This window comes from Tyto alba, unplaced genomic scaffold (assembly GCF_018691265.1).
Source record: "Tyto alba isolate M040663 unplaced genomic scaffold, T.alba_DEE_v4.0 Super-Scaffold_16, whole genome shotgun sequence".
In the NCBI taxonomy this organism is placed as follows: Eukaryota; Metazoa; Chordata; class Aves; order Strigiformes; family Tytonidae; genus Tyto; species Tyto alba.
Genome location: NW_024881278.1, coordinates 3,764,065 through 3,778,540, shown reverse-complemented (window position 1 = coordinate 3,778,540; position 14,476 = coordinate 3,764,065). Strand labels below are relative to the sequence as shown.

Genomic DNA, 14,476 nt, shown 5'->3' with positions numbered 1-14,476 from the left:
TAGCTTCTAAGTACTTCATTGTATTTAAATTGTCACTTAAATTAAGATTTATACTGTGAGATATAAAGTACCTTCATGTTAATCACAACCACATTCAGAAGGACTGCAAAATACCACATTTGGTCTGATTTTACTTAGCTGGTTTATACTGTCACTTGTTTTGTGTTAGAACATGCAGTCTTGCAACCAGTTTGAAACTTAAAAGCCTAAAATAAATAAATAAATAAATAAATCTGAGAAATAGGGACAGTAGGAAGGAGAACTGAACAAATATTCAGGCTAAATATTTGCTTTGTGTTCTGTCAGGAGAGCATGAGGGAGCCAGGGAAGCTGGATTTGGGTCACTTGGGCTGTGAGAAAGGTCAGAAGAAGAGGAATGAGGTGGCCCTATTTTTGTCCCTGGGCTTTTCCTTGGCACGTACAAATCATTCTCTTTGCATTTTATATAAAATCCTGTTTTCACCAAATATGGCATTGAAGTTGACATCATTTGGGCATATCCCTCCCTTTTCCTCAGAAGTTAATCTGATTTTATACTGTAAGGAGAAACAGTATCTTCTGCAAAGCTGGTGCTGAATATCTATCAGTAAGTTTATAGTGTTGTCTCCAGTAAATTCTTGTAACACAAGTGGTCACATCTGGTACAGAAATCATGGTGTCATTGAAATTTGTAGGTTGGAAGGGACCTATCAGCCTTGCTCCCCAGCACATCAGCTGCTCACTCCAGCTTGCTGTCGCCTGCGAACTTGCTAAGGATGTGTCTGTCCCCTGCATCTGGTTGTTGACATAATACTCAACGATTTTTTGGGGCATCCATAAATATTATAAAAATACCAATTAATAACATTTTATGTTTTTAAATATCCCGTGTCTTGCACTGTGGTTATTGTAGAAAGTCAACACGAAATCTCTGAATTCATCCTGCATTGTCAGAACTCAGAGTTAGGATTATATATGCGGGCACATATTCTTTCTTCCTCAAAGGTTTTACATCATAGGAAAAGTAGCTTTACTATTCTTCATAACCTCTTCCTGGAAAACTTGATGTATTGATGTTCTTACTTCAAGCATGGAATTGGATTAAGCTATTTTGGGAAAAGCAATTGTTGTTCTGGAATAAGTGTTTCACAGAGGGAGTTAATCAGGATTGACTGTTTGATGTATGGTCTATGGTATCCTTTCATCCCTGATAATTTCCCTGGGAAGAATAGCCCTTGGATTTTAGTTCCATCAGAGACATTCAGTACTGCTTCACGTATCAAGCAAAATCTGTCATAGAAGTCAGTGGATGTCTCAGATCTCCTTCCCCAGGGTCTGACTCTCTGTCTAAAGCATTTCTGATTCCTTTTGCCTCATACTGTGTTATATTCTAGAAATATCCCACCGTATTAATTGAGCAGATGGTCAACTTAAGACTAATTTAGATTACTGAGAGTAGGTTTTTTTAAGAAACATCCTTTTGTTTTGTACACACTGACATAGTTTGCACAAAAATGGTGTCTTGATGACTCGGGTGTTTAAACAAGATACTGACTCTATTTCTGTGCATAGGTAGCTATGGTGATACCATGCAAAATCTAGAATCTGTTCTGAAACCCTAGAAATTAGAAAAAACTTGAAAGAAGAAGTATTTGCAAATATTTTGTTCATATATTGATTTGATACACTTTTGTGAAATGTATGAAGACATATTTGTGTTAAAACCATAGTGCAGTTTTTATCTTTATTGGACCAAATGTATTTCTGGTTTAATGATAATGAATTTGATAAGATTAACTGGATATAAATGAATTTATTTAAATATAAAACTTCCTGTGAATTCTGTGTAATAATAGAAAAGAGAGTTTGGAGAACACTGTTTTGAGTATCTTTGATGTAGTAATTGGAGTATATTCATTTCACATGACTGTCATTAAGGAAGACAGACAAAACCCTGTCATTGAGTTTTGTAGGTGTGATTCCCATGTATGGACATTCTCTTTAATCAGTGAAAGGGATTGCTGAAATAGAAACTTGATAGTTTTGACTTTGGTCTCAACAAAGGAAGGAGAGACAGAAGAAAGACATGTTTCTTTGAAGGATGAGTCTGTCAATCCACTTGATGGGAAGTTCTAAGTCCTGTACCGTTGCTAGGTGATGTGTGACAGGAAGGGTAGTTGAACCAGTTTTGAAATCTGTATCGGGATTGTTAACAGGAAATTTAAGCCAGTTAGCAAGAGCATTTTGTTCCTGAGGGTCACGCTGGTGCACCACAGCAGTTCACAGCTGCTTAAGAGGCAGAGTGATGGTCCCTTTGCAAGGAGAGGTTGGGGGATGTGACTCTTGCCCTGGGATTGTCTCTCCTCCACGAGTTAGATATCTCCTGTAAAAGGCTTACACCTGCACCTCATGCTCACTAGGCAGAAAACAAGCTGTCAGGGGGGTAAGTGATTCCTCTCTGGCACAGCGGGGGAAATACCTGCCTGGGGAGGGGCTTCACTCCTTGCTTGGCTGTAGATGCAGGTGGAGCGAGTGGACAAGATGAGACGCTTGACCTGTAGAGGCAAAGACAAGAAGCAACCTGTAAATCATCACAGACCCAAGAAGGCTTGCCGACCAGAACTGTGTGCTTTAGCTACCGCAGATGGTACAAAATAGTTTCAGCAGAGTATTAGAGAGTAGTTCCTACCCTTATTTGGCCTGCTGTGCCGGGCAGCTTGCGCTGCGGAGTTCAGTTGGATCACTTCAGTGGAGCTGGGGCTTGAGCTGTAGGGATAAGTGGTCTGATTTTAAGAGGCACTTAGTGTTCTTATTTATACTGCCCCTACGACCGCAATTTACATGGTGCTTAAAGTGTTAAGATCTGATATTTTGAAATCTGGGTCAAATATATGAAATACTCATGCTCTCTCTCTATATATATATGTATATACATTTTTGTTGATAAACACTCTGTGATAAGGCATTCCTGAAGATAAGATGTTGTTCTATGTGATGCAAATCTGTGGGAGTTTTGCCTTCAACAGAGTCACAATATAAGGTCCTATTTTAGCAAGGTTTTTCATTTAATTTAAACACAAACTTAGATGTTTTCTGGAAAACTCTGTGCATATGTAGCTATCTAATTATGCTGCTTTCCCCCCATCTTCCCTCTCCTGGGATACATAAAGAGCTAGAAAAATATAAATGCAGTTTTGAATGCTTGGAAATCTTATTCTGATGAGCATGAAACTAAGATGAAAATCTGTTACTATTTTTGTTTCAAACCTCTCCTGAAGTTATCAGGACACAAATAAAACAATTTGGGATTATGGTATAAGGCCTAGGGAATTCTGAATTACCCTTGTAGCTGTGTAATATAGTTTAAAAATCTACAGCAAAATGTATAATTCTCTCCAACCCGTGCTTTGCTGACAGAAACTTTTGCTTCGTTATATACAGTATTTTAAAGTAAGGAGTATAGTATGTATTTCGTACCAGAAACAGAAAGCATTTGGAAATCTCAAGTCCAATTGACAGAAGTAGTGAAAATAGTTGATAAACACTAAGTTTGTGTATAGGGTTTGGTGGGGGTTTTCTGGGGGTGTTTTAGGTATCTAATGTTTGGAGGCTTTGGGACCCCTTTCATGCCTTCAGTTTCAGAAGGACCCAAGTATTTAGTTGACATATCAAAGCGAATGTTTTACTGCATGAGATGTTTGAGAAAATAATTTCAGTTGATAGCTGTTAGGGGGCAGGGAGTGTATGGCACTTTGCATGCACAGGAGTGAGTGTTGTATAGATAATACAGTCCACACTGGGTGTAGTCTATAAAGACTCCTTCAGATTTTTCGCATTGTAAATTAAAGTCTTCAAACAGCAAAAAATTTTCTGTACTTTAATTGCATAACTGTTCTAGCAAACCAGAAGTGCTGGCTGAGTCTTTCAATAATCACCCAATTTGGCCATCACATTGACAGTAACTATTAAACTCCAAGGAAAATCTTTAGCACTGGGTAGATTCTTTTACTGTTTCGTGTAGGTCTTGGATCAGAGGCAGCTGCTCTCAGAGATGGTCCACCAGCTTAGAGAAGCCTTAGTAGCAAAAGGTAGTGCATTACATCCGAGGTGAAACCTTGGCTGTGCCACTGCTCCTTGGTGTGTTTAAATCAGTGTTTGAGCATTACTGAACTGCATGGCAGCCTTTTATATACATGTATGGCAATGTATTAAAAAAACAGGAAATTTTCACAGACAGATGGTGTGTTGCAAGTTTTCAGAAAAAAAGTTTAAAGAGCCGGGGATACTATTAAAAGATGTTACAACATTTACAGAGCACATGCTAATTGGGATTTCAGCGTTAAGAGCTACATTTTAATAACTCCAACCACAGCTGAAAGCAGTCTTTGTGGAGTTTATCGTTAATGTGACTGAGTAGCCTCTTTAAGTTTATATTATTTTTATGACTACTAGCAAAAGAAAATACAACAGGAGAAAGTTTTGGAAGCCTGATTAAAATCTATTTTTATCTATCTGTCTACAGGATCCTGGTTTCTAACAAAACATCATTATTCAGCATTTGTTCCTGAAAGTTGTAGGAATTCCATAAACTTTTTTTTTTTTTTCATGTTTCTGGTTAATATTTTCTATTTTTGTTTCAGATTGATTTAAGGTATATTTTCTTTAGATAGTTTTGTCAAGAAAGCAGAACCAAATAGGGAAGGGTTTTTACCAAATATGCAGATAGTACTCTGGCCACCTCTTGCCTCAATTTGACATGGTCAATCTCATTTTTAACGGATTCTAAAGCCGTTTCTGCTGCCAATACTATCCTTGTCACCTCCTCTGCATTTGCCTGCTCACAATTTACATCTCCCTCTGGGAATCTGTCAGCCCTTTAACTACAGAGATGTCCCATCAGAAACACTGGCTTTCCTGACCTGGCTTCAGGGCAGGTCTTCAGGTACCTCCAGTCCTTGAAATCCAGCCCTTGAGCTGAAGCTCCTGCTAGACTTTGGTGGAAGGGAAAAAGCAAGCTGACACCTAGACCTTTGGAGTAAAAGAAGCAAAAGGATGCTTCTTAGTCAGAAAACATCAAAGCAAGACTTAAATCATTGTGCTACAAAGAGAACTTTGATGAGTTACATGGGCATTGTCAATAGCTGGCTATTTACTGAGCATCCCATGGGCATGTTTCCTAACATGATAGAGCTTCACTAGCTCAGGTGTTCAAAAATTACTATAATCGATATTCAATAGGTGTAATGCTTCTGAATGTCTTTCAGAGAGCTTAATATGTTCATAATAAGGCCCCAATCTAGCAAAGAGCTTACACCAAAACCAATCTGTCCGCTCATGAACCAATATATCAAACGCAGCTCCAAACAGCAGCAGACTTTCAGTCTCATTCCTTAAAATGGAATTATCAAAATAATCTGATTAACATAAAAGAAGCTATATTTGGTCTTGCTGCTTGGTCTTTTTCCATGTGCTTTCCTATCATCTCCATAGGAAAACTTGCTGACATTTTAAAAAGGGCTTTGATTCACTGAGCTTCAATAGTCTTCAAGATTTTGATAAAGGATATTTTGCTCATCTCCCTAGTAGTTTTTGCAGCAAAGTGTGGTAACAAGAGAGCAGAGCTGTTCAGGAGGAATATGAAGAGCTGACAATGTTCTTTGGTATCCAAATTTGAGAACTTCAGATCTAAAGACCAAATAATATGACCTAGATCATCAGCTAAGGGCAAAGTTGTCACTGAAAAGTGGAAATGCATCTGTCACTCTTAAAGAGCAAATACATCCATTGCAGGGGTCAAAACAGTTATTATCAACATTATTCTCTTTCACTGAACTTACAATAAAAATACCTATTTTAAGTCTGTGAATCACATTGCAGGTTACAATGAGATAGCCCAGGATACACAGCATATGCCCTTTATTAATAGGTGCTGGATGACAGACTGATGATGTATTGCTGTAAGGGACTGTGTGCTTCAAACTTTGTTAGACAGGTCTTAAACAGAAAGAACAATTCAACATTTTACACATCCAAACCGAGCAACCCAAAGAGGATGGTCTGTCTGATTTCTTGAATTTAAAACCTGAAGAAAAATGCTGTGATTTAGAAGACCATATTCATGTTCACATTGCCTGATTCACCACTTACTCTGCGCTTCTAAAAACCTTACTGAGCCAGCCCCAGATAACTTCTCTTTTGATGAATTTGTTTTGAAAAACTCATTTCAAATGTGCTTCTTTTTTATCCTGTGATGCATGGCTAATGTGTATCTTGGACTAACTAGGGTATGATCCATCATAGAGACATCCTATAGTTGACTATAAATATGAAGGAAAAAGGTTATATTCTTTCTTCTTTTGTTGATATGATTGCAGTTCATCACCAAAAGTGAAACTGTGAGCGAGAGGTTCAGCCAGGGAAAGGAAGAAAGGAATGACAAATTATGTGAAAGAGAATAAAACCAGATAGACAATCTCGTTGAGTTTGAGTTCAGAAAGAATGATGCTCTTCTGAAACAGGCCCTTGAGCAGAAGCATTTATCAGTCTGATTTTGGATTTGAAATGGCAGAGAGTAAAAAGAAGATGAGTTCTTATCTCCCAGAGAACTTAAACAAAGCTTTGTAACATTCAGCCTGAAAATGAAAAAGAAAGTAACCCCTTTAGTAATACACCATCGCTAACTTAGCATCTTCAGGGCATTTCTCTAGCTTTTCTCCTAGATGTAAATTATACAATTTCTTTGTCTTTCTCCTTCAAATCCTCATCTCTGGAACGCAACTACTATTTTTATAGCCCTCTTTGGTTTTTCTCATATGTGAAAGCCTGTCATTAACTTGTTTACCCATGAAATCATCTTTGTCTTGGAGCACAATCATATTCCTTCTTTACAGAGCCTTCAAATAGGATTATTCTGTCTGTTTTCCTGCAACGCTTGCCATCATACCCAGTATTTACTGAGGTTCGGCATTTTACGATAGAAAGCCTTGTACTTTCTTTCCAGTTAATATGCCATACTTCAAAATGCTCTCCCAAGCTTTACGAAGTGCTTGGTGAACATATGCATAGCTCCATTGCCTACAAGCTGATATGATACCAATCAGGAGATGCACTTTACACTGAGGTCTTGTTGATACGGGATTTCCTACAAGATCCACAAAAAAAAAGCACTTTTTATCATCTTAAGCTTATCACCCTGTTATACTAAATTTAATTTGTATCAGTTGGTGGAGATTTAGATTCTTATTCAAAAGATATTCAATATTAAGAAGGACCATAAACACTAAACATGCAGACAGTGGGGGGAAAAGAGGTTCATGTGAGCGTGAAATGTAAACTGCAGTATATATTTGTGTCAGTTTTGAAATCATTTGCTCTCTACACACAATCTGTCATCCCATAGCGATACTATTTGCTGTCCATTTTTTAGTATTTGTACCGGACTGAAAAATCTTGCCCTTTAGGAAACCTGATCTATTATACTGGCCCTATTCAAAGGAATGAATTCGGTCATGCAGGGCTTCTTTTCATCTATCTTTGCCTTTGTAAACTTCATCTTGAAGCCAAGGACCAAGCAGTTTCCTCAGTCTGAAAAAAACTGAGTGCATTTCTTGGAAATGCTGCAGCCCAGTAGAAACTAGGAGTTACAAAATAACCAGAAATTTTTTTCTCACATGCTTATGCTACCAAGGAAGCTGAGGTTCAGGCTATTACTAGCTGATAAAAATCATTGAATGTATCTTTCCTTCACAGAAGTTTTAAGGAGTCATTTCTATATTAAGCATTGGAACAGGCTGCCTCGGGAAGTGGTGGAGTCACCACCCCTGGAGGTATTTAAAAGATGTGTAGATGTGGCACTTAGGGACATGATGTAGTGGTGGACTTGGCAGTACTAGGTTAACAGTGGGACTCAATCTTAAAGATCTTTTGCAACCTAAACGATACTTTGATTCTATGATTCTATATTGGATATAAACATAAAAAAAAAAAAAAAAAAACCAAAAAAACCAACCAAAAAAAAAACCTAAAAACTAAATATAGATGGAATATATCTAATCATTTAAATAATACATGACCTTTTGAACATGAGGAAGAGGGCATCACCACAATTCCATTATTCATTTCACAGTGCTTAAGGTGGTTAATTCCAGACAGTTTTCTTATGGCATTAGAAAAAACTAAGTTCCTATTTTGAGCTTTATCTAAAATCCATTAAAATCATAGAGAATCTCTCCGCTAAGCTAGTAGTCTTTGGACAGATTATGTTATTTTGACAAGCAAAACAGTTTACATATGTTTAACTTCTGAGGCAAAATAACTGAGAATAGGAATGTGAAGCCATCAGCTGGACAGCTTTTAGTCTGTACCATACCAATACAGACTTCGAGGGCTTTGAAGGATTTACAGTAGTGATTTTCTGTTTGTTTATTCTGGGTTAATAACTTTAAATATTTTAATGAATAATTAACTGGATAAGAACCTAGTGTCGTCCTGTTTAAAATGTTCAAAATAACACAAGTTTTCAAAATTGAAGTATTTGCAAAAATAATCACCTAAGTATTATAATATGAATTTTAACTATTTCGTAATGTATTTACCTGCAGGATCCAAAACTGCGTGAACTGCTGGATGCTGGGAACCTAGGAGGTCGACTGGAAAATCGAATGATAACTGTTGTCTATGGTCCAGACCTGGTCAATATATCGTACTTGAACTTGGTGGCATTCCAAGAGGATATAGCAAAGGTAATATACATTCATTTGCATCAGAGAAATGATATAAAAGTGGAGATTGCTATGAAATGAACCTCAGTTGTGTTGTAGAGCTGTGCCACTCAGTACCCAAGCAGAAATGTGCAACCTTTTTTTTTTTTTTTTTTTTTTTTTTTCAGGGAGCTTATTTAGCAAAGTTTATGGCCCTGATATATGTGCTCATCTACAGAACACTGATTGTAAAGCCCAAATAAGCATTGTGAAAATAATGGTACACACACATTTTTACTCAACTATAAAATGTAAATTGTGACTCTCCAAACACTTATCAATATTTTTCACTAGTTATCACCCTTTTATGCTTGTGCGAATTATGGATCATATATGAGAACAAAGTTTTAAATGGTTGACTTTTTAAGCTTGGCCGTGGGAATCTACAGTTCTACCTTGTACACTGAAGAATGTCAGCAATCAGACACCTTGTTTAACTTACATATGTGAACATTTCTGTTCATATTCGAAGATCAATTTTAAGCATTTAATTTTGCCTACATGATAGCCCTTGCTAGGAATTGTGTAGTCAACATCATTACCTTAGCAAAGTATTTTTTCCATGTAGCTAAACAGTCCTTTCATTTCTATCCAGTACACCACATAAAACAAGCAAGTTACAACTGCTGTTAGTACACCTTCCATTTTTTGTGGGGGTTTTGGTTTGTTATTTTTTTTTTCCCTCTTCTTCCAATTTCTGTATAACTCAATTGTGTTTAATGAAGCCCTTTGCTTTATCTATTCCAAATTGACACTCAAAAGCTGCTCCTCTTTTTTAGTTCCATTCATATGGGTAGACTGATGACAGCCTCCAGATAACCATGCACAGAGCACATTTTCATACTGATTGCATCCTTGAGTCCACTACATTGAGTTAAAAAGATAATTTCTCTGTAGATTGCTGTTACTTTACAGTAAGGTGTCATTTTTTTCACCTCAGAGTCAACAAGGATGTTCAGACCAGATGAAAAAAAAAAAAAAAAAATAGGATGAAAGCCTTAAGCTGGGAGGATATATTTTTGCTAGCCAGGTTTCTGTCTCTGCTAATCATCATTAGCAAATTGGCCAACTTGGCAAAACCACAATTTCGACTACTTTTATTTCTGTTCTCTCATATCAAAAAAAAGAGTTTGTGGTGGTCCATGGACTTCTGAGTGAGAATTGCTGTCCTCAGACTTGAAAACACACAGCTATACTCTACAGGATTGGTTAAGAAATTTTAACACTGCAAAAGTGAAAGCGGTTGAAACAACTGTTCAGGAAAAAAAAACCCTAAGCATGTAATGGAAAATTAGAAGGTATGCTAAAGCTTTACCAGCAAAAATTGTTAGCCCTTACCAAGGAAGAGGGAGAATCACCCAAATCAGAAGCATATGTCCTTCTTATTCACTTTCCTGTCTAGCCAGCAATCAGTGAACCATAATCTATTTGCTACAACAGTGCAGAAATTGGTATTTTAGGGCTATTTTCTGTTTGATAATGGAACTTTTAAAACACAGTAGATAAAAGTATGTTTTAGAAAAGCTTGGCTGCTCTAAATCCTGAGTAACTCCTATGATCTGAGTAACTAAGAATCTGAGTCTTCCTTGTTGCTTGTAAATGCGGTAGACCAAAGAAATTAATATTTTTTTTCAGTCAGACACTGTGGCTTGGGGATGTGATTTTCAAAGCATTTCAGATTAGCTGTGCTTGCCCTGAAATTGTACTAAATACCCTGATTTTTTCAGTGAGAACAGAGTTTGATTACTGTTGAATGCCTCTAAAAAATTCTCCTTTAACATGTTTTCCAACTCTATATGAGCCAGACCACAGAATCTGGTCCTTCTCATCTTGGGGACCAATGTAGTGACTCAGGGGAGTCATTATAAATAAGCACATGAGGGAGCTCCGAGAAGGCATGTAAATACAAGACATTTTCAACATCACATATGCAAATTTTGACCCTTCCTCTCACTGATGATCCAGGGAATGCAAGTGCCAGTGAAAAATTCCCCAACCTTTCCCTTTTCACTGCATGATTGTTTTTCAGATTAACCTTTCATTTGTGATACCTTATTTTTCAAGTTGTGTGACAAGTATCAATCAGTCCTCCCTTGGAGGAAAAAAGCAAAGTAAACTCTAAGGGTTTTAGCGAGGCAGTTAAAAATATTCAATTATGGGGGTCTCTTCCACTGCAAAAGTCTTCCTATTCTGCTACAAACTCTGTTCATCACATCCACTGATGAAGTTGTGGGAAAATTATGAAAATATGAGTCTTGGACTATTGAAATTGCTTCAAGTGAACTAAATAAAGAGCTAGAAATGACAGTGTAGTTGCAGTGTACTGTTTTATGTGCATTCCTCCAGGAGACAGTGACTAATGTTTAAAGTACATTAATGATGAGCTGAAGGGCACTGAGCAGCTGGTTTGTTCAAAGAATGCAGCTCGAAATTCATTAGATAATGGTCTAAAATCCAGATTGCTAGACAGGTCTTGGTGTTGAAGAGAAGTATCACTGCTCAGCGCTTGCTTATTTTCAGACAGGTCTGCCTGGGCCTGTCTTAGGATAGGATTTGTGGGCACCCACAAATAGAGTGCTGCAGCAGGAAGGATAAAGAAATAAGTTTATTCTCAAACCCTATTCTGAGTGGATGTTCTTTTTCTGTCTTCCTTCCCAACATGAAGAAGTACAGCCTGTGAACCTCTGTGTCTGCTCTACAGTAGTTCATTCTCTTCCCAAATCCAGTAACTTCAGGAGTGGATGTTCCATCTTTTGCATTTCTTTCACTCTCTTTTCTGCCTCTCCTGCTAACTCTGTTCTCACCACATGAGTTCATCCTGGCCATACAGACCCCTATCCAGAGCCCAAGGAAATTAGTTTCTCTTCAATTTGATGAGCTTTGGATAAGATCCGTCACTAAGAGCTGATGAATTCCCCCATAAGTAAGGTGATGTCATCAAAACTGATTCACAAATTGTGCTATATTATGCTTTCCAGCATAAATCTTTATTTTTCCAGCTTCCCCAGAATATGCAAGAGCTCGATCGGTATAATAAAATGATAAAGCAAACCATAGAAATTCAGATCCATTTGATATAATTTTTTAAAATAAAATTCATAAGGATACCAAAAGCGTAGAATTTCAGCAGCTTGCTTTGTTAACCTCCCACCAAAAACAAACGTGCGAGAAACATTGCCTTCACACGTAGTCAGTTCTGATTTGAAGGAAGTGTTTTCAAGGATGTGTGCTGTCTTTTCTTATGAAAAAAGTCTAATCTCTTCTGTTGAGATAAATGTCTTACGGTATGTATCCTGATGCATGTAATAGAGGAGAGAAATCACTTCACTCAGTAACAGATTTCCAAATGAACTGCTGCTTAGACGCTGCCTGCCAAAGCACAGAACAGCTAAATAATTTGTTAGTAAAGTTCACAGGAATGATATAAATATGAATTAGTGTAACAGGACGTTAGCCAAGAGGAGATCGAGTTGGGGGGAGCTCTTATCATGATGGATGTGACTTGCTTCGAGTTGAATGTCAGAAGGCTGGGTTCTTCTGCTACCAAACGGGATCAGAGGCTTCCAGTCTGCAAACAGTTTCTTGGCAGTAGCACAGTCCTATTTCAAAATACCTAAATTTATATTTTCCTTTTGTATTGCATCTGTACAGGAGTCTGCAGCTACCACGGTGATTCAGGGGCTGTTATAACCTTTCCGCAGTAGGCTGTTTTCTTTCTACACATAACAGCTTTCTACCCTGCGGAGCGCTCTCACCGAGCGCTGCCTTCTGGAATTGCTGCTGCTGGTAAAGAGTGCCTCGTACACAGAGTTAGAGTATGGGCTTTACTCTGTACCATGCAGCAAAACCAGGGAAACGGAGCCATTTGGTAGCTAAAGCAGTGAGACGCATCTTGGCTCACAGCTTGACGCAAGCCAATCAAAGTCAGTCCAGAGCATCTCCTTTATTTCTCCGGGTCTGTGCTCAGGGCTGTTGTTTCCCCTCCTGCTGAGGGTTCAGACCAGTGACTGGAAAGATGATGTGATCCTTGGCACATTTCCTGATCTTGGCTCTTTGGCTGTGGCTCTGTGGTGGCTGGAATGGGAGAGGCAATGTGCAAGTATTGCTTGTGCCTTGTTGATTTGGCACCTGCGTCATTAGAAATGGCTCAGCCTGCAGGTAGCCCTTAGGAAATTTGGCAAGAGCAATGCAATTGCTTTGAAGAGCCAGGAAAAGCTAGCAAAGGAACATGGCAAGACTGTTTATATAAATAATGGTTGTGGGTTGTGACAGGGACGTAATAACTGAGTCTTCCTTACATTCCTGTCAACAAACACTTGGACAAAGAGGAGGAAGAACTGGGGTGTGGGATGCTCCTGAAGTGCCCTACTCCTTTTTCCTACAAAATTCTTCAGTTTTAAGCCCAGGAGAACCAGTGAGATCAAAACAAAGTCTGTCAAGATCTATTAAAAGCCAATGTATTTTCAATTTCTAAATAATATTTTATGTTGCTATTAATCTTTGCAGCCGTTAGTGTCACAGGGAGAAGTTCTAACTGCTATTATTAGTGCCTGAGCAAAGCAGTGTTTACAAGATGAGCCTATTTTGAGCCTGGAAAAATGAATTGCCAAGAAGAAAAAAAGATGCCGCACTTAATACACTTTCTGTTCCAAGAGTCACAGCAGAGCAGTTGTGTCACTAATGGACCCGATTCCTTCTCTTGTTCTTTCTCACACCCCTGTTTTGTTTTGGTTTGGTTTGGTTTTTTTTCCAAACTAGACCTGAGAAGGAAAAACAGTTAAAGAATTAAAATGGAAGTGGTCACGAGAGGTGGCCTCCGGAACAAGTCTGTGTCTGAGGGAGGCAGGTTTCTCTGCCAGAAATACCAGTCACAGGGAGATGTGTCGTCTCAGCTGCTCAGGGGTGAGGTTGTAAATGGGGTGGACTTAAGGATCTGATAGCTGAAGGGTATCAAAGGCCCATATAACAGCAGGCATATAGGTAGCCTTATCTCGTCCTTGTTGGGAGTGACTGTGCGAGACGCATTTCGGGACAAAGATAACTTTAGGAAAAAAAACCTTATCACGTTAAAAAAAAAATATAGAAAAAAATGTAACTTCTGAACCTCTCTCAAATCAATCGTCTATTCATGTGGAAACCTCAGGCTCTTTAGGTAAAACAAGCTCATAAGCTCCCAAGTGATGTGGCAACATTTGCTTCACTGGAAGCAATGATACTTTTTGTCATTATCAATTTTTGTCAGGATGAAATACCCATTTTTTTGTATTTTTTTCTCAAGAAAAAGAAGAACCAAGGAGAGAGAATACTTCCCAAAGAGTATGTATCTGAGAGGCTGTGTTGCAATGGGAATTTTGCATCTGGAGCGATATGAAAGGAAACTCAATTTTAGTTTCAAAGAAAACTCAGAAAACTTCAATTAAAAAAAAAAAAAAAAAAAAAAAAACCAAACAACACATTGTTTGCAAAGGCATTGTTTATTCTCTGCCCTTCCTTTTAAAGGGCAGAAACAAAGCCAATCCAAAACCGCAGTTGTGATTAAAAAGCATTGCAACTAAAGATTGTAAATAAGCACCAAGTTAGCAAGGAAAAATGTGCTGAAATTGTCAATGAAAAGCTGCAGGAGAGACCTGCAAGGAAGGAGAGTGACAGGACAAGCAGTGGGAGTCTAAACTTCGGATTATAATCGTGGATAAGTCTTGCTGGGAACCTGGGAAAGGTCAGAAACCTTAAGGGAAGGA

The 14,476-nt window shown here is 38.1% G+C and overlaps 1 protein-coding gene across 2 annotated transcripts in view; it reads left to right on the top strand.

The window, feature by feature from the left end:
• Positions 1-14,476, top strand: part of PLCB1 (phospholipase C beta 1) — a 408,321-nt gene that overhangs the window by 237,376 nt on the left and 156,469 nt on the right. For both annotated transcript variants that reach the window (XM_042789375.1, XM_042789376.1), the window contains exon 4: positions 8,580-8,720. In XM_042789375.1, the coding sequence (XP_042645309.1) occupies positions 8,580-8,720 (141 nt within the window). The remainder of the gene's footprint in view (positions 1-8,579; positions 8,721-14,476) is intronic.